Consider the following 24233-nt stretch of genomic DNA (forward strand, 5'->3'; position numbering starts at 1 on the left):
ATTGTGTCATGCCCTCATATTCCAGTTATGACGGTTGTTAGCAGATGAGTTAGAGGCTACCATATGCTGTGTGTACTTTATCTCCTTCTCAGTGTATGTGTCACTTAGTTTTATGGATCAACTACCTATCATTTTATTATAATCTCAATAATGGAAGTTACATAGTATCCCATTCTTGCATCTGTTTTTTCATATATAAAATATATATTTTGCTGTATAAATATCGTACAATAGAAATCAATGTAATATACCCGAAGAGATAATAGAAACCAAAGTACCTGTATCTAAACAACAGCAAATAACCTTTGTTTTTGGTCTATAAAAAGTATAACATTATAAAGGTTGAGCTCTCTCTCTCTCTCTCTCTCTCTCTCTCTCTCTCTCTCTGTGTGTGTGTGTGTGTGTGTGTGTGTGTGTGTGTGTGTGTGTGTGTATGTGTGTCTGGCTTTGACTCTGACTGTGAAGCTGATTAACTCTTGTATTGTCTTGGGTGTCATCCTTTGTCTAAGTTATTAATATTAGTGAAATAATAATGAAGTTGGTTTAAATGTGTGCTGTGTTACTGATTTAAAGTTACCATCTCCATCAGTACAATGATTTATGAATAAATGTAAATGTGGCTGTCTTTCGTAAGTGTATCGATTTGTAATATTAACAAAGTCATTGTTGAGTGCCATTTTGTTCCCTTTTCATTTTCTTAGTATTTCTGAAATAGAACCTGGAGAATTTTGTAAAAGAATTCCGATTGCTTTTCAGCTTAAATTCATTTGCATAGATTATCATTTTGTAATTGCATGTGTGCACACTTTCTAAATGATTCAAAACCAAACAGATGATGAGCCAAGCTATAAATAAGAATAGTCACTAAAAGTAAACTTCAAGTAAATAAAGACTGTATTAAAATAATTAAATGCATATGGAAGCCACTGTACATTGGCTTGAAGCAAAAGCAGAGGGGAACATTTTTTTTTTTTTTAAATCTATTGTTGGCTAATCATCTCAGTGTGAATTGCAATTATAAGAGGGTGGGAACTACAGATTTTGTAGCATACATGACAAACAATAGACCAGCTGTGCCCATCCATAAAACAAAAACATTCAAAAGCTTCTTATTCATTATTGACGTCCACCTGGAGCATGCTACCCTGCTCTCTACATGCTGTTTTATGCCTTGTTGCATTTAAGGAAAAGTTGAGGCACTATACTTTGACATCCTCATGATTTTTCCTCCAAAAGTTGGTCATATCTGTGTGTCAAACAATGAAGCAAATATGCACTTTTTCTTCCAGTCACCCTTCTTTCTCTCAATCATGTCATTTCTTTCTTTTTCCTTCTTCTCTTCATTACATGTATCCTGCTATTTCCCCATGTCCTTATATCTCTCCCTTCTCTTTTGCTACATCCATTGCTGCCACAGCCCAGAGTCTACATCTACCTGCCTATAAATTGTCTAATCATGTCGCACAATGAATATAATTATAAAACATGAACATGCTTGATTAGAAATAAGAGAGGATATGATGGAGCTAACCTTGCCAGGATAAATGTATAATAAAATAAATATAAAAATTTATTTCATCATACACTCTTAATAATTGGCAAGGAAAGAAAGGTGTGGTCATGGCATATTAGTACGAACCATTCTGCAGCAGTTGGGAAACCATGAGGATCCAACTTCAGGATGACTGGATCATGTAAGCAAGCTTGTATCTTCTTTACATGTACAGCTCTCATACCTCTCAGTGTATTTTAGTGACTTAACAATTCTACAATCCAGCAACAGTTAATCCAGCCTTATTATAGATGTGTACGCTAGTTTATGGGATAAAATCAGCCATTGCTTTCCAAAAGACCAACCTCAGGATTTATCTTAGGTGATGTAAAAAAATGTAGGAAACTTGATTCAGGATGACTAGATGATATATGAGACCTGTTTGTCCTGAATGCAAGCTCAGTGTGCTAACCACTTGACAGCTATGCTCAGTCACAATTCCCAGCTATATCTCATAGTTTGATTAAAAGCTACTTCTCTCTAACTTTCATATTTTACAGTGTCTTTCTTTCTGCATATGTATCTGGACTGTCACCCTCAGGAGAAAGGTCATGTCGGAAAATCACATATCCACAGCCTATAAACTGTTTCCATGAAGAATGTCTTGGGGCTCAGGTTTGTTTTACTCAAAGTAGATGTCACAGAAATACTGTAAAATCTGAGCTGCAACCCCTGAAGTTATATATCAGCTGTCCTACAAAAGCCTACTTAAACAGTTTCAAGTTACAATATTAAGGGAGGAGTCTAGTAATACATTACAGCCCCTGACAGTGGCTCCTGTGTAGGGACAATGAAGAGAACACTAAACTAATTACAACTTCTCATATATAATGAATCATCTGTTATTTCTGTGTTTTTATTTATATTACTAAGAGGTTTTCATTTGTGTTGGGAATATCTTTGAAAAGATTACATGTAAAAAAAATGTTGTTTCAGAATGGTTTCGTGTTTCACCATGCAGAACCAATGAGTGTTTCCATGGTCAAGTGGCTGCCAATCACAGAAATATGCAATATTCCTCAATATGCACATACAATGATAGGAGTAGGTGCTGTTGTTGTAAACAAGGACCAAGAACTATTGGTTGTTCGGGAACGCTTTCATACAGTACCTCACTGGAAACTGCCCGGTGGATATTTAGAACCAGGTGTGTACTCTATACTCTTTGGTACTAGGCTTACACAAATTGTAAGGATGTCCTTTACCTTAGGTGCACGGTGTTACTTTTCGAACAAAACTAGTATAGAATACTTATTAGTATGCAATCAGTTTAAATAACAGCTATCTACATATTTTTATGAAAAAAAAATGTGAAGCATATGATCAAATCTTGGTGTTCAAGAGGCTTAATATTTTGGCAAATGGCAATGTTGTCATCATTAGTTGTGCCAATGAACTAACTGCTGAGAGGCTAGCATGTGTCTCGTGGCACACTCACCTTTTGCAACCTATGGCAGGTCAATGATTGCTTCACTTGAAATTCACATCTTCTGGTGTGTCCAGTGCACAATATACCTGTTGGTGCTGTACATAGACTTGAGGTCAGATCATTGTTCTTGTAAGGTAGTTCTTTTCCTATTTTAACTGATTTAAGTGAGGGTTCTCACCTTTGTTAAGGTAGTAACTGCTTTTGTTGTTGATTAACTTGTCCTTCACGCATATCACAATCAGCTTGTTTATGGTACCATCCAATAATTCAATATTTGTGCCAGAATCTTTGTATGGTTGTGATTCATCCTGTGTAACTGAAAAATATTGCTCTAGAACTGCAGATTTGCATGGTTTCAGTAATTGAGTATGCTGTTGGTGTTCACAGCAATGTTAAGTTGCACACAACACCTGCACTATACATGTCATGTTGCACTCACTTGCAGTCTGATATCACTAAGTTCTATAGTCAAAGGACATAATTGATTCAACCATACATAAGAATGGTTACGCATAATGACAGAATTGGTAAGCACTAAGCCAAACACAAACAGTAAAACTGAAAACAGAAAAAGCTCAGAAAATCATTGATGCTATGTTTCTCACAAATGCTGGTGCATACAAGGTGTGCAACTTTGCTTCTGCTATTTACTGATCGGTGGCAACAACGGTAAATAGCGGTCAAAAGAAACAGATCGCAGACATCAGGCAGTTAGCTTGGACCTCAGTCAACATAACCTCATCCAAACATTAGTCAATTTGTGTATGCATCATAAAGTTGTTCTAGATTGAAAATGTCAGTTTAGGAGCCAAATTCTCGCCATTTGCAGGAGGTGTTACTGTTTTGTTTCAATACGAAGAAAACAGCAGCTGAGTCTGATCGAATGCTCTCAAGTACGTGTGGACGCTATTAGTGAAAGAACGTGTCATGAGTGGTTTCAACACTTCAATAATGGTGATTTTAACGCCGTAGACTGGCATAGTGGTGGAAGAGAGAATGTTTTTGAAGGTGCAGAATTGGAGACATTGCTGAGCGAAGACTCGTGTCAAACTCAAGAAGAATTGGCATGATTAGTGGGAGTGACACAGCAAGACATTTCAAAACGTCTCAAGGCTATGGACATGATTCAGTAAGAAGGAACTTCGGTCCTGTGTGAGCTGAAACCAAGAGACGTTGAACGGCATTTGTGTGTTTGTGAACAGTTGCTTTAGAGGCAAAAACAGAAGGGATTTCTGCATCACATTGTGACTGGGGACAAAAAATGGATTCATTACGATAACCATTAATGCAAAAAATCATGGGGGTATCCCGGCTATTCTTCCACGTCAATGGCCAAACCGGATATTCATGACTCCAAGATCAAGCTCTGCATTTGGTGGGACCATCTTGGTGTGTTGTCTTATGAGGTGTTAAAACCAAGTGAAACAATCACAGGTGCTCATTACCTAATGCTATTAATGCGTTTGAGCAGAGCATTGAAACACAAATGGCCACAATAGAGGCACAATAAAGTGATTTTGCAGCACGACAACGCTTGACCCCATGTTCCAAAAGAGGTGAAAACATACTTGGAAATGTTAAAATGGGAAGTCCTACCCCACCTGCCGTATTCTCCAGACATTGCTCCCTCTGACTATCATGTGTTTAGATAAGTGGCACATGGCTTGGCTGACCAACACTTCCGATCTCATGAAGAAGTCACAAATTGGATCGATTCGTGGATCACTTCAAAAGATCAACAATTTTTTCGACGCAGAATTCGTGCACTGCCTGAAAGGTGGAAGAAAGTAGTGGCCAGCGATGGAAAATACTTTGAATGATATGTGTGTAACCAATTGATTCATTAAAGCCACAATTGTTGGGGAGAAAATAGTGGAAGCAAAGTTGTACACCTTTTAATTAAAAAAAAAATGACAGAATTTTAAAGAGAAATGGAATTAGATTGTTCTCTTCCTACCTATGAGGGCATGCTGAAAAGAATGCCTCCAAATTTTTTACGTGAAAACTCGTAAAGTTTTTTGAATAAAACAAACATTATTAACATTCTACATCTCATTTATGTTTCTAAACATAGTCACCCTAGCAATGAAGACATTTCTCCCAATGCGAGACCAGTCTGTTGAGACCATCACTGTATTATGTTAGACTGTGTTGGAGCCACAGCCTCACTTCTACTTGCATCACTTCATTACTGTCCAAGCGAGTCCTCAAAGGTTTTCTTTAAGTTTTGTAAACTGACAAAAAATGGATGAGGCCAAGTTGGAACTGTCTGGAAGATGATTAACAACAGTGAACCAAAGGCAGCGGATTGTGACGGATGTCACAGTGCTCATGTGTGGTCTGCAGGGTGTATACGCTCCAGGACATCAGGGAATTTTTTCATCTGGAAGAAAACCAGGAAAAACCCAGGAATTTTTAAGAATACTGGATTTTTTTTTGTTTTAGCTTTTAGTTAATTTTTTGTAGTTTTGACTGGTAAGAACTCATCTCTAACAAAGAATTTTACTTTAGCCCATTACTGCAATGTAATATTGCAGCAATAAAACATAAACGAGGAAAAAAATAAAAATAAAATGTAAGTTGCAAAAGAAATGCACCATTTACAGCAATAAAACTCACCGCACATACAAGCGTCTGCGAACAGCAAAATTTGTAGAAGGCTTTAGGGCAAAGACTATGCAATACTTCTTCATAACAACAAGCTCAAACAAGAAATGGGATCAATTCTATGAAACAGTTTTGAGACATTTCAATCATTGTTGCCCAGTTAAAGATGTAAAAAGGACTCTAAAACACATAAAGAAACCAAAGCTGAAACTACCAAGTAGTTTGATTAAACTCAAGCAGAATGTTCATGACCTCTTCTTTCTTTGTAAATCAAAAGAGTATATCATCCTTAAGGAAAAGTATTGTAAAGCCAAGAAAATGTTTAAGGCAGAGCTTTCAAATTTCAGGAAAAAGGTGCACGGTGATACAGTCATTAAATCTGACAATGTGAGTAAAGCATCTTGGAAGCTCATCAATCAATACCGGAAAGCACCATCAAATATGAATACAAAAGAAATAAGCATATTGCATGAGGGAAAATTAATAGAAGATCTGAGACATTTTTAATAAATATTTCATCACTTTATGTAGCATTCCAACTCAACCTGTTGACCACAACAGCAAGATAAACATTTGCTCACCCCAATGTACAAACTTTGAATTCAGAACTGTGAGTGAACATGAAATTAGTTGAATAATCTGCACATTAAAGACCAAGCACTCAGCTGCATGGGATAAGCAATGTTTGCTCTCATGTACAGGTTGGAAACCCTAGGGACAGTTAAAAACTATTCAATGAAATCTGAACATGATCTGAAGCAGAAAAGGGTACTTATGCTTTTTCAGCCCTCCTGTGGCTTGATACATGGGAGTGCAACATTAACAAGTGCATGAGTAAATTGGCAGAGGGTTCCTCTAAGACTACCACCTCCCCCCCCCCCCTAACCCCCCCCCCCCCCCCCCCCCCTGTTCACCAGCACCCCAGTGCTGCCTACACAACTTTGCTGAGCATGTTACAAATGTACATGTCAGAAAGTATCACACCAGTTCAGTCTGCCATGTGCTCTAGCAACTGAAGGTAGGCAAACTGCACTCTAGGGGTGTCGAAATGGTTGCCTATTCCTTAGGTGCTATAGTGCCCACCAGGCTGCCGAATGTGGCACTGGTGAGCTTGTCCTTGCTCAGGCAGGGAAAATTGCGTATAGCACATGGTAAGGTGGAGGACTGGGTTGGGAGGGGGAGGATGGTACATAGAACAGAGGAAAGGTATGACTTGGGAGTGAAAAATTTGGATGTAGATTGTAATTTATGGAATCAAGTGGGAGACAGTGGGTAAATGGGGGATTGTTGTGGGACAGGGAGATGGGCAACTGCATCATACAGCACACCTCTGTAAACTTGATTTAACATATTTCATTTTATTCTGTTTAGATTGGACACATTTAAGCTGAATGTTTGTTGGAGCGCTTAAAACGTACTGGTGGAATGTGCATCCCACAACAGGCTCATGAATTGCAAGGCCCCAGTTCTGACAAGTTGCATGACGACATCTTGGGTTGTCGGGTGTTCTGCCAGACATCAGCATTGTACTTGTATGATATTTCGGTAACATAGCTCGCAACCTTCATCAGGTGTGACCTGAGACTGATCCTCGAGTGGACCTGGTCCAGTATGTCTGTGGCCTCCCCCCTCCACCAGCAGTTGAAGGTGTTCCCTTGGCAGTCCAAGCCTGATTGCTGTGATCTTCTGGAATGATGCCATTTTGTTCTTGGTTTGCTGCAGTACAGGGTGTTCCCTCTGCGGTCCATGCCTGTCAGCACCCACATCATTTGTTACCTCAGTTGTATCAGTTCTGAAACAGCCTACAGTTAACATTAGAGTTTCAGCATGAATACAGTAAGTAACTACTGTCACACCATGTTGTTGCACATGCCAATTTACAATCTCTGGCAAGCCATCGACTGCCAGAGAGCCAGTTCTGCAGACTTCATTGCTGACATTGTGACATCCTTACTCCAAAAAGAAAACATCTCACTCGCAATATTTGGTTTACTCAGTCTCAGGGCATCTCTCATTGCTTCCCGATAATAAGGAAAATTTACAGGAAAGAACTGCATCAGAATGGAGACTAAAGCATCATGGGTAAAATTTTTCTTTGACGCTGAGGCCCTTGAGCTCTCCTCCTGTGATCTTGGACTCCTAACCAAGGTACAATGAGGAAGAGAAGAGAAACCTCATCACTAGGTAATGGACATACTCCAGTGGAGTCTAAATGGCTTCAGAAATTGTGTTTAAGAAATAAACCTCCTAAGACAGGATAGACCTGTTTTCAAGTATGGACCTGTCACCTACATAGAAAGAGTGTTCGTCACAGACTCACTTTACTATTTACCTGTCAGCTGAATTGCCAAACCACAACTTTAATTTATTTGAGGAATATGCAGTGCAAACATGCACGCTCTGCTCCAAATGTCAGTCTCAAAATACTGTCCCTCTTACAACACCCTATGCTGCATATACTTTCATAACAATCGTCCATTATAACAAAATCAGTTATGTTTTCTAACAGTGAATCATACATCTTTAGTACAGCATTTTTCACTAATGTAATAAAAAAAATTTAATCAAAAATTGTCTGTCTAGAGCACACTTTATTTCTTCAGATGGATGGTGCACTTTGATAAACTGCCATCATCAGATCAGTCACAAAACAAAACAAGGGTTATCCTTTATTTCACATATCACTAAAAATAAGATGTGCTCGCTAACTCATGAAAGAGAAATACAATATACAGATATGAAAGATACATACCAAAAACTTAGAGAATCAAGAGATCATATTACATCAAATAGTTCATGATCATACCATGCATAAACACATGCTGGTGGTAATAAAGCTACAGGTGAAAAAGTATATTGTACATTGGGGAAAAAAAAGCATTGAGTCATCAACAGGCAGGCAAAAGAGAGCTATAAAAGAACTTGCTAGCTTTTGGAATAAATCCCTTCTCGAGCTAGAGTAAAAAAAAAAAAAAAACCACACACACACACAAGGGAGAGAGATGTGGAAGGCAGGAGAAGGATTTGGGGATGGGTAGATAGTGACTTGTAGCGGGGCAGCTGATTTGCTGCTGTTAATGTGGAAGTGTGGGGTGGCAGGTTCACAGGCCAGGCATGTGGTACACAGGTCCCAGAGCCAGGAGCCAGTGGAGAGTGGTGCATGATGAGGTGATGTGGAGACATGAATTGGGAGGAAGTAACTGGACAGAGGAAGGGAAGGAAAAGCGGTTGGGTGGAGGATGATGGGACAGTGGGTTAATGGAGGTTGAGGCCAGGAGGGTTACGAGAGCGAAGGGTGTGTTGCAAAAATAACTACCAACAGCGTAGTGTAGAAAAGCTGGTGGTGGAGGAAGATCCAAATGGCCTGGGTTGTGACGTTTTCATTGAAATTGAGTATGGTGCTGTCAGCTGCATGTTGTGCCACTGGATGGTTAACTTTATTATTCTTGGCCACAGTTTGGCAGTGGCCATTCGTTCTGGTGAACAGCTGGCAGCAGAGTTAATGTGGCCGCTTTCACAAGTGGCGTGGCCTCTTATGGGGTAGGATAAGCCTGTGACAGGATTGCAGTAGGAAGTGCTTTTGGGTGGATTGGGCAGGTCTTGCACCTGGGTCTCCCACAGTGATATAATCAGTGTGGCAGGTAGGTTTGGAGTGGGAGTGGCATTGGGATGGACAAAGATATTGTGTAGGTTGTAGGTTGAGGGTTGAGTGGGCGATGGAACGTCACTTTAGGAGTGGTGGGAATTTATTAATTTATATATTTACTTTTTTGTTCCATGACATTTTCCCCTATGTCAGTAATATGCTGTTCAAATTTCACATAATTCTGAGTGTCAGTTCTCTTTCTACAGTGTTTTGAAACTGGAACTTTAGTTATAGATACCCTGTATTTATGAGCACAAACCAGAGAACCCTATTGGTTATTCTATCATTTTTTCTGACTCTAGCCTCAGGATACATCTCTCCAATGAATGTAATGTGTTTCATGCTGAGTTCTATGTGATTCAGATAGCTTTGGATCTGATAAAATGTGACCAGGGGTTGACAGTGCTTTTTTGCAGTGGCAGTCCAAATGAAATTGAGCCTGCAGAAAATAGTTCTGGTAAAAATGGTGATACAGTTAAATCATTGGAAATCAAATTCACTGATTACTTCCTCACCCATGGTAACAGACACGGCAACAACTAATAAACTGGCAAATACAGATGCATTATATTTACTTTAACAGACACTCAGTACACCACAGACAGACATTAGTCTCAAGAATAGAACCCCTAAGGAGATTTTAAAAATGATCAAATCACTAGAATATGTAATTCTACTGTCTATGATGCTGTTTGTAGCAGAATATTGATATCTGACTTGAAAGGACTAACTGTACGCTATGTTTGCAATCATTTAATGACTCAAGGCATATTTCCTGAAGACTTGGTTATGTAGTAGCTACATCCATCTATGAAACAGTAGTTAAGCAAACTATCCGTAATTACTGATGCTTCTCACTCCTTCATTCCTTTTAAAATTTTTGGAGTAATTTGCCTATGACAGAATGTAGAATCATTTATCTGAGCAGAATGTGATAACCATCAGAAACACAAGGCTTCACAAATGATGTCATAACAGCGCTAAACAACAAAAATTATCTGAGTGGTGTACTTTGTGATTTCACAAAAGCCTTTGATTTTGTGTGTCAAAAAACTCTAATAGGTAGACTAAAGTGTTATGGCATTATTGACACCATGTTTGTTTGGATGAAGTCTCACTTTCGTAACAAAGTGGGTGTCACATTGACAAACTGTGTCACAGGCATGAAACTACCATCAGAATGAGGGAACACAACATGTATGGTTCCACAAGGTTTGATACTGGACCCACTCTTTATTTTTAATGTACATAAATGATTGTCCAATGATTTTAAAGCAGCGTCAGCCACAGTGTGCAGAGCTTCTTGAGAGCACACTGTGCTGCGTGCATGCTGTCCGGGGCTTAGCCTGTCTCAGCACTATGCAGTACATCTCGTGTTGGTTGCGTCTGTCTCAGCTTTGCGTGATCCTTCTTAGAACTCCTTGCTGTGGTGCAACATTTCATTTAGCATTGTGATGCAGCACTGTTTCTTCCCGTATTTGGTGCTGCATTTTTTGTCATGTCTATTATGCAATTGCATATTCACCAGACACAACAGATTTGCTATGGAATGCATTGCGACACCATGGACAAAGAATTTAAAGATTTAATTTGTGAAGATAGAATAAACAAGTTAGCAGACCTAAAAACAAGCAGTGCAGTACAGTAAGCCACTCTCAATGTACATACCCCATGCAAATCATTGTGTTTGTATTTGTACATGTATGCTTGTAGAATGCCATTGTATTTATAGCCAATTCCATTATTTTTTGTTTTTAGTCAGTAACAGGTTGTTGCAGCCCGTCTTTAAAAATGAGCTACAAAAAAGTGCTCAGAATTGCCACATCAGATAAATCTTTCAGCAGTGGTGAGTAGATTATTGAGGCAGCAGAACTTGTGATACCATTGAAGGTACAGAAGTTTTGCAAAATTAGTCTTTTATGACAATCACTCACTCACTACATAGTTGTCATGGCAGCGGATGTTTACAGGCAGCTAATTGATGATGCCAGCAAGTTCCTTGCATTCTTGATTCCTTTGGACAAGTCAACTGACATATTGTACACAGCACAACTTGCGGCTTATGTTTGTGCACATGTGCGAAGCTCGGGCATACATGTGTGATCTCACTTGTCTGTCTGCACATTAAACCCACTGACACGCCATGCTGTCTGAGCAGAAAGATGCATTCCGTTACATCATTGTTTCCTGACCTGTGGTTCGTGAACCTCCAGGGGTTTGCAAAATGTTGCAAGGTGTTCACCATACCTCTTTTTCCATAATGGTGGATTTTGAGGTTAGCGCTATTACTGTTTCCTAATTTTCTGTGGCATTGCCATAATAATAATAATAATAATAATAATAATAGTAGTTATTGTTATTATTAGTACTTTAAAATTAAATTAACCCATAATGCCCCTTGTTAAATATGTGCAACATCAGAAATTTATCACATTATTTGAGCAATAAATTAATATTTACCATGAATACTAGATTTACAGTTATATATTAGGAATGCATTTGATATCCATACAATGGAAATTTAGTCTGCAAGCTTCTCTGTGTTCCAAAAATATTGACCACAGTACTGTGAACGCAATAAGGAACAGTTACACGACAGTCACGCCTTCGATTTTCAACAGTAGCCTACTTCTTCTTTCATTGTGATACATACAGTAAGTTTTCAGTTGCACATCAGAATCATTTCCATTCATATTAAAATGGATAACTGGTTGAAAAGTGGAAGTTTGAAAGGGAAACAGGGTTTAAAAAAAATTGCAAGTTGCTGTTGTGTCAAGAATTATGTGTAAAGAAAAGAAAGTATGGTGGTACAATGGAAAAAACACACACACACACACACACACACACACACACACACAGATTCACACAAATGCAGCTCACACACATAATTGCATTACAACAGCAATATTGTGTGCACTTCCATTCCATACTCCCTCTCCCGTCCCCACCCAACTGTCTTCTGAGTGGATTGATGAAGCATGCCACAATATCCTCTCTTGTCCCAACCTTTTCATCTCATACGGAGTAGCATTTGCACCGTATATTCTCAATTATTTGTTGGATGAATTCCAATCTCTGTTTTCCCCTGTGGTTTTTACCCTCTAGAGCTCCCAGTAGTACCATGGAGGTTACCCCCCAGTGCCTTAATTCATGGCTTACAATCTTGTACCTTCTGCTTGTCAATATTTTTCATATATTTTTTTGTTTGTCAGTTCTGTGGAGAACCACCTCATTCCTTATCATATATTATCAGTCCACTTAATTTTCAAAACCTTCTATAGCAACACATGTGAAACACTTCAGTTCTCTTCTTTTCTGGTTCTCCCACAGTCCATAGTTGACTAGCACACAGTACTGTCCTCCAAACATATATTCTCAGATATTTATTCCTCATATTAAGGGCAATGTTTGATATTATCAGACTTCTGTTGCTTAGGAATGCTCTATTTGCCTGTGCTAGTCTGCTTTTTATGTTCTTGAGTCAGAAGGCAGTTAACAAAAAAAGGTGATGGACACAATGTTGCTGTTGTTATGCAGTTGTAAACCCAATTTTTTAAATTTTTATAAGTCTGCTCTATTGCACCAACAGTTGGTAACAGTATAATATTGCTCTTCACGAAGTATTGTGCAGACATTCAGATTTTCAAATATTAATGCAGCATAATACAAATATAAAACGAAGCTGCTTACAAGCAGTTCAGTGTTCATTGCATGACTGCACTACCACCTAATGCAGTGTATCAACTGTTTCTGCCTTTCTCCACTCAGACAGCGTGGTGTGGTAGTGGGGATAATGTTCAGTCAGATGAGAGATCTGCATGCATGTGAGCACTGTGTACATTTGCAAAGTTCTTGGCATTCCCTGCTTTAAATACTCATTAAAAAATTCTATGTTTGCCGATGACTCATGCACAATAATAAAGAATCCAAATTCAAACCTAAGAGACACAATTCAGATAAGATCCAAACAGGCCTACAACTGGATCACAGGCAATAGTTGAAGTCTAATTTCACAAAGACTCATATTATGTGAGTTCAAGTAAGCAAAAATGACTTGCTCTTACCAGAAGTATACAACAGTCCTACACTAAATGTAAGATTCCATGTGATCTAGCTAGATGACAAGTTAAAGTGGAGTCAATACATACATAAAGTTATCCAGAAGCTCAATTCAGCATGATTTGCCCTTAGCCGTAGCTCTCATTGTTTTGATCTAAATGCAAAAGTGTTGGATAATTCTGTGCATTTTCAGTCCATGTTGTCTAATGGCACTATCTTCCAGGGCAGTGCGCCTCAAATAATTAATAAATAAATAAAGTATTAATTCAGCATTAATTAATAGTAAGAATATTGTGTGAAGTTGATAGCTGCACCTCTTGGAGTGACCCTTTAAAGGATTTTGGAATTTTTTACTCTCACACTGTAATATATTTGCATGTTAATGGCTTTTGTTGCTAACGATAAAAATCAGTTTCAGTTGAACTGTGCTCTACACAATCTACAACACACAAAAATAATTTTCATGTAGGCTTTGCAACCTCATCTAGGTTTCAGAGTGGAGTTATGTGCTCTGGGTGAAAGGTATTCAACAAGCATCTATCAAACACAGAGCAAGAAATAGAGAATCCATACCAATTAAAAAGAAAATGAAAAACATCATTTTTCTACAAATTTTTGATAATCTAGATTGAAGAATTGAAAAGCTCAATTAGCTACATGGCAAATAGCAGTGTTCATCATAAAGCTGAATAACAAGCGGAAATACATTGTAAATATGTCTCTGTATTTACAGGTTAAGTTACTATTTTCCTTGAAAATACCATTGAAATCAAGTGAATATTAAGCTCCCAATCATAGGAGATAAACAGCAACTTTTTAATGAAACTGAGAAAGCAGCAACTTGCTTTTTAATTTACTGTGTTAAATTTAACTAGGTTAAGCACTAATCAGTAAACTGATAGTTTATCATTAATACTGAGCACAAACTAAGTTTCTGTGGTTTGGTTATCTCTTTTTTCTAATGTATACTTTGACTCATTCCACATCCTTAAAGGTTCGTCTTCTTTGTGGGATCTGCTGAACATGAGGAACTAATTCAAAATGGTTGAAATGGCTCTGAACACTATGGGACTTAACTTCTAAGGGCACAAGTCCCCTAGAACTTAGAACTACTTAAACCTAACTAACCTAAGGACATCACACACATCCATGCCCGAGGCAGGATTCGAACCTGCAACCGTAGTGGTCGCGCGGTTCCAGACTATAGCGCCTAGAACCGCTCGGCCAACCCGGCCGGCAGGAACTAATTAATTAATTAATAGAAGACATGGATTTTTTTACTATTGGTTTGCACTTTGTACTTTAGAATTTGTCTGTCCCTTTCGGTTAATTTCTGATATCTATGATGTTGATCCACTGAGACTGATATCAGCATTTTAAAACTTAGTTTTCTGTGCACAATCACTGGCTTTCTATCAGCTAACATGTCAGTGCAGATTTTTGTGTATACTGATCTGATAAGAAACATTGCATCTGTGATGGCACTGTAGTTCAATAAAGAGAAAGGAGGAGAATTTCCAGAGAAGCATCTAGGCAACAGTTTAAACATATAGATAACAATAAAAGAAGAAAGAACATGTCTGTTTCAATGTCTATATTTAACTTGGTGAACAAGATAAAGGAAAAGGGTAATTAAGAATTAATACTAAACAATAAATTACTTCACTTCCAACTACATATCACAAGCATCACCACTACCTTTGTGCTTTAGTATTTGGTATATGATTGTACTAGCTATGTAAACTGAAAATAAGTATGTTTGTGGTGGTTTGTATCACGATTTCTAAAGAATTTACTTATTTTATTTTACAGGTGAAGATATTCCAGATGCTGCAATAAGAGAAGTCCTGGAAGAAACTAATGTCCAAACAGAATTCAGATATCTTATTTGTTTCCGACATACTCATGGTGCTAATTTTGCCTGCTCAGATATTTATTTTATTGTCTGCCTGACTCCTATTTCTGAATCAATAACAAAATGTGACCGTGAGATTGCAGATTGTCGGTGGATGAAGGTATGCACATTCAATAAAAAAATTCCTGCATAAAGATATCAGTAGTGTGGTGATTAAACTACAAAAGAATATCATTTCTTTCATTTTAATATTCTAGCTCTATTTCAGTTCTCATCTTTTTCTGGGTTAGTTAGCAATACTGCTTCATGCACAGAGTATATTAAATTACAATATTATGAAAAGGATAGTTGCTGTTCACCATATAGTGGAGATGCTGATTTGCAGATAGGCACACATTATGTCTGTGCAAGTTGTGTTTGTGTTTTTTGTCTAATTCTGATGAAGGCTTGTTGGGCCGAAAGCTTTGTTTGACAATCCTTTTGTTGTGCCTGTCTGCAACTCAGCATCTCCACTGTATGGTAAGTAGCAAGTATCCTTTTCATAGTACTGTCATTATTCCATCCTGGATTTCCATTGTTTGTGTATATTAAATTAGTGTACAAATCTGATGCTATTCAATCTATGGTCAACAAATTGTCAAATATGAGAAATCTCAATACCATATAGGCTGAAATAAGTCACTTACAGATACCAGTGACACAGTCAGAGAAAAAACATTAATCGCTCACTTAATTTTGACCTTCATTGTCATAGCTAACAATTTTTTTGGTTAGAAAGATGGGAAATACCATGTCTCTGTTGCACTTTTCCCTCCATTAATTAGAGTTACACATTCTTTTAAAGCTTTTTACAGCATTTTTGTATCCATAACAATTATTGTTAGTGTTTAGGAGTGTTGCATATTTCATGGAGTATTTTTGTGAGAAGTAGCTGAAAACATGATGTGATAATACCCTTCTTTGTCCATTTAACTGGTTAAAATCATCTGCACACATGCTTCTATTTTATGTACCTTTCATGCATATACTGCTGCATTTAAATGACTGCTCTGAATTTGCCATTAGGATTACAGTTCAACTTAACTGGTAGGAGGAAGTCAGGAGCATTTCCCTCAGCATAATACCATGCTCAGAACTGTAGTGTGGAGTTGAAGCCAACATGCAGGTTTAGAACTGGTTTAATACAAATTCATTGCTGTGACTGAAAATGTAAGATTGAAACAACAAACTATAAATAAGGTCTGGTAACCATGGAGTATACCTCCTGAAATTCAGCTGTCCTCATGTTAAACCCGATGGGTAGTCATAAAGTTTTTAGTATCACCTAAAAAAAGAAAAAAAAAATCTGTGACCATGAAACCTGCTGATGGTGTATTCATGTTTCAGTGTAACACATTTTTCCAGTCATAGATGACTTGGCAAAGATCTTGGCTATAGTAGTCTTCATTCTGTCTCTTCAGGAAACATTCTAGCTCAAAGATCACCTTGTCACTATTGTGAAAATGCCTGCCACACTGTGGTTCCTTCATCCAAGGAAAGAAGAAGAAGTCACTGAGTACCACATCAGGAGAATATAGGTGGTGAGACAAAATTTGATAGCTAAAGGAAGCAGCATATGTGATTGTGCCCTATGCAGGAAGATCTGGGGCATTCTTATGGAGCAAAAACATCCTCTTGATTAGCTTCCCATGACACTTTGCCTCTACAGCCATGTGATACCACATTAGGAGATGTTATTAGTGTGCTCTGCTGACGGTTTGCCCCTTACAAGCATAATCTGTTAGCGCAATGCAATGTTATGTAAGGGATATTCTGCTGAGTAGTAGCTTCTCTAACCAGTGTCCCACATGATCAAACAAATTGTGACTTTATCTGATGTCACTCGTACCTTAGGTAATTGGGGTATGAACAGCTCTGTTTAAGAAGAATAGCTTAATAATGTCACAGGGTCAAGCCGCACACGTCTGCTCTCATGCTCAACAGTCAACTCACCACAAATAATAACCTTAGCAGTGATCCTGCACTCAAAAGTCAATGCACTGGCTGGAATTGCAAGTTAATAAAATAAACAGAAATATTAAACAAAAGATATATGAATAATTAATAAAAAGGGATCTGTTCTAACATCTATATTGATGTAGATGACATCAGAGAATTGTGTTGAATAATGTTTATTCAATAAGATATAACTCAAATTTACAGAAAGTGGTCCTTCAATAATCACTTATAATGCTGACAGAAAATAACCTTATTAAATGCAGAAAGTTGCATTGAGAGTGTTACAAAAATGGTAGCAAAGTCCCCAAGCTAATAGTCATCAAAGGTGCTCAAAAAATCTAAGTACATTTCATGATCACAATCTATGAAATATTCACCAGCTCACAATAATTCAGAGTTCAGCATGATGATTTACACACAAGAAATAATGAGTAGAAATTCATACTCTGTCTGCTGTCAGTTCCATAATGCAAGCGGTAAAGTTAGTTCTGCACTGGAGCATGTCCAGATCTCGTGAAAGTTAGCTTCTGTTCAAAAGTTAAAGTATTGCAGAGGCTGTTCACCACCCAGAACCAATCACTCACATGACTGGATAACACATGTTACCTTCTTCCAGATCAAACGTAAAAGTGTCTTGTATTGTTCGCCTGAGTGCACCCCCCATGAAGTGTTTGTCTTCACTTGACTGTAGCCATGTCCTGCCACTGTCAACTTTCATTGGCTGAAGGCCATCTCCATCATAAATACATTGTTCTTATGCTCTACAGACATGATTTTGACTCAGCTTGGCCACTTTCAGTACTAATGTAATATAGAGTATGTAATGGCTATAAGAGCAGATATTTTTATAAGTGGTACCATGATATATATATACATCAGTGTGTTTGTCATTTTTTCTCTCTGTGTGACAGTCTCCCACAAACACGTCATATTATTTACTACCTGATGTTTTCTGCACAGTCATAACTACACTGCTAAGTGGACTATGCGTATCAGCATAGATTAACTGATTTGCTCCAAGCATCCACACTTCAGTACCTGACCTGCTGCCCTGAGGAAAATAATCATTAATGGCATGGTCACATGTAGTTGGAGCTATTAACCAACTTAAAAAGGGAATCTTGTAATAGCTATAATTGTTGTCTGTAAATACTGATGTAATGTTGTTCAGTACACTGTGCTCAGTCACCAATAGAAATACCTGCTCTTATACCCATTACACCCTGTATTATAGCAATATTTAATAAAGCACATTATAAACAATTGATCATACTCTGACTGTTGTATATTGCTATTAGTGAGTGTGAGTGGAGTGTGCCGAGTGTGGTTTCACCATGCTTGTGCTTGAATTGGCCAGCAACTGTATCAGTGTGGGCCGGCTGCTTTAGGCCACCTGTGGGAGGTATGCGCACAGTGCTGTCTGGTGGCAACTCATGCATATATATGTGTGGAGCAGTGCTGACATGCCTTGCTCTTTGTTCTTCCACTTGTACCGCTCACATCAGTTGTTCCGCGTTTTTTTATGTGTGAATTCACTAGAGGCTTATTTCTTTTATTGTTTAGAGATTTATGAATAAAGGCATATCTGTGTTACTTGGATCAGTTTTGTGTTTTACTTGGTTACTACGCCAGGCAGTGAGGATAGGATGGTTTCTGCAGGTGCAGTCTTTAAGTGCTGTTCCATCAAGTTATTCATTGTGGACACCATGCTATCGGTATTGACTGGACAGCTTACTTTGGTAGTTACCATATGGTTGGCTTCCAATATTAGGCAGGGTATCGTTCACCAGTCCATCCATCCACTTTTCCTCCATATAATGATAGAGCTGAAGATCAGGAAGCTTACAAAAAAGTCTCAGACAGCATTTTTTGGGTTTCGGTGTGAGAGACTCGAATTGTTGCAAAGACTTCTTCCTCTCATGGATTCCAACTAAAATCCATAAATTACTATGTTAGATTGGTCCCTTTTACAAGAACCAGCAGCTCTTACATTTAATTACATGTGCAGTTTATTGTCCAACTAGCATAGCAAATGACCACATGAAATAGAGGTGCAAGTTGAATTCTACAGATGCCACAAGAAACCAAACCAGTTATACATAGCCTGGGGAGCTGCACTTCATGGCCTTAGCCATAAGGGTCAGTTTGTTACTGATGCCCATAATAACTCATACATACTCTATGATGCACGATGAAATTACCTGTTTAGCTTTGGACAAGGAAGTACGCCAGAAGTCTTTACTCTGTGAAAACCCTCTGTTTTGCAAATAGCACAATCTTTTGAAGTTTTTCAGATAGTGAGTGATCAAATTGAAGTGTGGGGTGATGTGACACTAGTGTCACAATGTGTGCCCACTAGGAGGACAGATAGCCTGCATGAGGAAGCAGCAGTGAAGGTGATAAACATGCAGGACCAGTGCCGAGCAGACCAAGGCCAGCGCAAGCAACCATGACTGCCACAGAACCAGCATCAGTGTTCTCTCTTTCCATCTTGTCCTTTCTGTTTTGTCCAGCATGAATGTTTGGCATGCCCTAAGTGCTGGGCTACTTGTAATGCTTGCCAGAAGAATGGCCACATCGCCTCCATGTGCCATTGGCCAAAAGCTCTGGATATGGAAATGGATGTACACTGTGTGACTTGAATGCTTGTGACTTCTCCCAAGTGGTTCATCAAGTTAAGCATTTTTCGGCAAGTGCTCTGGCTAAAGGTCAATAGAGTTATTGCAATGATGTTATTGAATTCTCAAACATATATGAGTTTAGATTCACCATCATTGACTCCGGTCATGCGGAATCTGGTTGGTCATAATGAACAGATTGTGCTGTTAGGACAATTTATGGCATCTGGCTCTTATAAGTCAGTGGTTCATTCCATTACGTTTTTGGTGGTTCTGATGCCAGTGTAGGGAATTTGTTTGGGATGGACACATTTCAGGCATTTTGGATTTTTTATCACCAAAGCAATTCAGCTTGTGTCTGATCAGGTACCATATTATTTATTGGAAACACTGTGTGAGGAGTTATTGGACTTGTTTTCAGAAGGTATAGGGTGTGCTTTGAATTTTTCTGCTCATATTTGTTTGAAATCCATGGCTCAGCCTTGTTTTTGTCGCGTGCATCCTATTCCTGAAATATCAGGTGAAAGCAGAATTGGACAGACTTCATTCTCTAGAAAAGTGCAAGCTGATATGGCTAGTGAACTGTCGTCTCTGCTGTTTATAGTTCGCAAGCTGTTAGGGAAACTTTGCCTCTGTGGCGATGTCAGTACTACTGTCAATATGCAGTCAATCATGGATGCATATCCTTCCCCACACCAGGAGGAACTGTTGGCGTAAATATCAGGTGGCCAGTACTTTTCTAAAATTGATTTGTTTGAAGTGTAAGTGCAGGTACCAGTGGATGAAGAATCTCAGTGAGTTCTTGTTTTGAATACTCCCTTTGGTCTCTATCAGTATTTGCACATTCCTTCTGGTGTGGTTAGTGCCCTTACCATTTTCCAATGATTTTTAGAGCGACTGACTATGCATGTCCTGGGTTGTGTTAATTATCTGGAGGTTATTGTTGTCATGGGCTGCTGTATGGCCTATCATTTGAAAAAATTATGCACTTTGTTTTCAGCCTTACAGTCTGTAGGTTTACCTTGTAACCTCGCGAAATCTTAGTGCTTTCAAACTTATGTTGTTTATTTTGGGTTAGAGGTCATAAGGGATCTGGTTCCCCCTCTGTCAGACCACAACTCTGTGGTTATATCTGTCCTCACCCCTCGTCCATGAAGAAATTTCAAGCCTTTCTAGGGAAGATACCCTACTACCATAAATTCCTGCCAGGTATGGCCACATTGGCTCATCCCTTGGATAGTTTGTTACACATGAATGTACCTTTTTTCTGGAGTCCAGATTGTGAACCTGCTTTTCAAATGTTGAAAACCAAACTGCTCTTGGCCCCTTGTTTAGCTATGTTCTCTCCAGTTCAGCACATAGTTTTGGTGACCGATGCCTCGCAGTATGGCCTTCGCATAGTCCTCGTGCACTGATAGGCAGACGGCCCTGAACGACTTGTTGTGTTCACCTCTAAATCTCTCACTCTGGTCCAGGAGCATTACTGTCAGGTGTAAAAAGAGATTGTTGCAATAGTCTGTGCTCTCTGGAAATTTCATGTTTTTTTGTAAGATTCCAAGTTTCAATTTATTACTGACCATAGATCCTCAGTTTCTTTGTTTGTCCCTCACAATTATTTGCCTGACAAGGTAGTGCACTGCCTACAATGCTGGGTGCTTGTTTTGCTTTTGTCCACAGAAGACCTCTCTTCCAGAATAGTCATTCCCACCACATTATGGTGTGAGGTACTATGCCTTCTCCACCAGGGCCATTGGGAAGTTTCACGCTCTAAACTGTGAGCTAGGAGACATGTTTTTTGGCCAATGATTGACGGTGAAGACATCAGTTTTGCCACAGCTTGTGAGCAGTTTGCCCAAAAACAATCAGCTCCCACCATGGCATCCCTGTCCCCCTTGTCTGCTCTCGTTAGCCATAAGAATGCATTCAGATAGACTTTGTGGGTCCCTTCTTGAATTCCTATCGGCTCTTGGTTGTGCATGCATTTTCCAGTTTCCTTTTAGTCTCCTTTGCGCATCAACATCAGCTGAGGTCACAATTTGTAGTCTTTGAGTGTTTTTCCTATTGAGAGATTACATTGTACCTTAATTCCGATAATGGGCTCCAATTTGTTTCTCATACCTTTCAATTGTTTATTCCCATCACAGCATTCATCATATTACAGCTCTGCCATTCCACTCTCAATCAAATGGCGAGGCACGACTAGTACGTACATTCAAGTTCCAAATGAAAAAATTTGTTGTGGAGTCTTCGCCAGATGACTCCCTTCTTCATTTTCTAAGCACCTATCACTTCATACGTATGGGGGAGTGGAGCCAAGCAGAGTTGCTTCACAGCTGGCAGCCACACACGCTTCTCCACCTTCTGTAGCCTGTGCCATTCCTGCCACAGTTGGGTTTGTCCAACCACTTTGTGCCAGGATTGCTGATGCAGGTGTGAGAATTTAGTCACCAGCCCAAATGGATACCGGCTGCTGTTGTCCACCACTGGGGGTGCTATCTTTGTGACATCCGTATGGCCAATGGGCTGGTGGCATGCCACAATCATCAGTTGCCCCCGTGCTTGCTACCAGAAGCTACTGGTTTGTATGTTGCAGCCCTTGTAACTGCAGCCCACCCTGCCACCCTCCACCTCGAGTCTGTCATCATCTGCTGCAGAGGTGCCCCCGTCCCATCGGCTGCCTCCTCCATGTACTGTGCCCTGGGGTTGCAGCTTCTGGGTGCTGAACACCAGTCCATCTTTGGCCCTGGGTCTGTTGCCATAGTTTGCTGTTCCCGTCAGATCACCTCCACTGGGCTCTTCATCATCATCGCCTCAGCCACCCTTGCCAGTAGGCCCAGCTCCATCTTCTCCACACTGGGATCGGACTGCTGCTGATGACACTGAAATGGCAGTGACACCCCCCTCTCCAGTGCTGTTGTCAGGTGCTGCACAGGCCCACCACACTCCAGCATGTCCACACCCCTGTGCATTCCAGCCCTATGCTCCGGTGCCCACCCAGGACATCGTCCCACTCCCTCTGTCAGCCCCAGCTGCCGCCACCGCTCCGGATTCGATGGATGTGTCTCTCCTCCATAGTCTGGGTGCCCACTTCGCACAAGCGAGAGATGTGCTGTATCCTGCTACAAGTGCATGTGAGTGTGAGTGCACTGGGTGTAGTGTCACCATGCACATGTGCTTGAATTGGCTGCCAACTGTATCAGCTCAGGCCGGCCGCTGGAGGCCGCCTGTGGGAGGCATGCATGCAGTGCGGTCTACACCGTGCTGCTTGCCAGTGACTCACTCACATATGTGCGTGAAGCAGCATTGACTGGACTTGCTCTGTGTTCTACCAGATATACCTGTCACATCAGTTCTGTGTCCTGTTATGTGTGGATTCATGAGAAGTTTATTTCCATTATTGTTCAGAGGTTTATGATAAAGTCATATTTGTGTTACTTGGATTGGGTTCATGTATTACTTGGTTACTTCACAGACATTCGCAATAAATGTAAATAATGTTTGTTCATAAATAAATAAGACAGCATTCATGCTTATATGTGTTCGTATTAACTGACAAACAAATGTCAAGTGTCTTTAGGCACTCTCTTCGTTGGTGATGTCAGCTAACACATGCAGTTGATCACTTTTAAATTACATTGTTTTTTTTTTTTTCTTACTATAATCATGTTTAAAGGAAGTTATTGTCAAAATTAGTAACATATTTCATAAATAACTATACAAGTGTGATAAGATATGAGGTATTCAAAATGCATTTAGTTGCTGTGTTATTGTGGAGAGTATGATGTTCTGTCAATCATTTGCATAATGAAAAGATATGAGTATATAATAAATCAGTAAATAAAACAGTTACACATACTAGCTTTCCGGAATGGTAGGGGCAGTTCAGCAATATTATCTGAGGTATTTGGTCAATGTATAATATTAACCTTTGTAGTTTTTAAATTATTGAAAATATTATTGTTTCATTAGATGCACCTCTGAGATTGCCAATGTATTCAGATTTGCTTTGTTATGGAACTGTGTTTTATTACTGTATTTTATGGAATATAAGATGCACCTTTTCCTTCAAAAAATTGTTTCCAAAATTCAGGTGTGTCTTATACTCTAAATCAATATAAAAATGTGCAGTCGCAACAAACTGTTGCCTCATCAGGAAAGAGGGAAGGAGAGGGGAAGACGAAAGGAAGTGGGTTTTAAGGGAGAGGGTAAGGAGTCATTCCAATCCCGGGAGCGGAAAGACTTACCTTAGGGGGAAAAAAGGACAGGTATACACTCATATCCATCCACACATACAGACACAAGCAGACATATTTAAATATGTCTGCTTGTGTCTGTATGTGTGGATGGATATGTGCGTGTGTGCGAGTGTATACCTGTCCTTTTTTCCCCCTAAGGTAAGTCTTTCCGCTCCCGGGATTGGAATGACTCCTTACCCTCTCCCTTAAAACCCACTTCCTTTCGTCTTCCCC

General features: G+C 39.3%; 1 protein-coding gene across 6 annotated transcripts in view; it reads left to right on the forward strand.

The window, feature by feature from the left end:
• LOC126457794 (uncharacterized) overlaps positions 1-24233 on the forward strand; it is a 102838-nt gene that overhangs the window by 61440 nt on the left and 17165 nt on the right. For all 6 annotated transcript variants that reach the window (XM_050094387.1, XM_050094386.1, XM_050094388.1 and 3 more), the window contains exons 4-5: positions 2489-2699; positions 15106-15308. In XM_050094387.1, coding sequence (XP_049950344.1) covers positions 2489-2699; positions 15106-15308 — 414 coding nt within the window. The remainder of the gene's footprint in view (positions 1-2488; positions 2700-15105; positions 15309-24233) is intronic.

Source organism: Schistocerca serialis, chromosome 2 (assembly GCF_023864345.2).
Source record: "Schistocerca serialis cubense isolate TAMUIC-IGC-003099 chromosome 2, iqSchSeri2.2, whole genome shotgun sequence".
In the NCBI taxonomy this organism is placed as follows: domain Eukaryota; kingdom Metazoa; phylum Arthropoda; class Insecta; order Orthoptera; family Acrididae; genus Schistocerca; species Schistocerca serialis.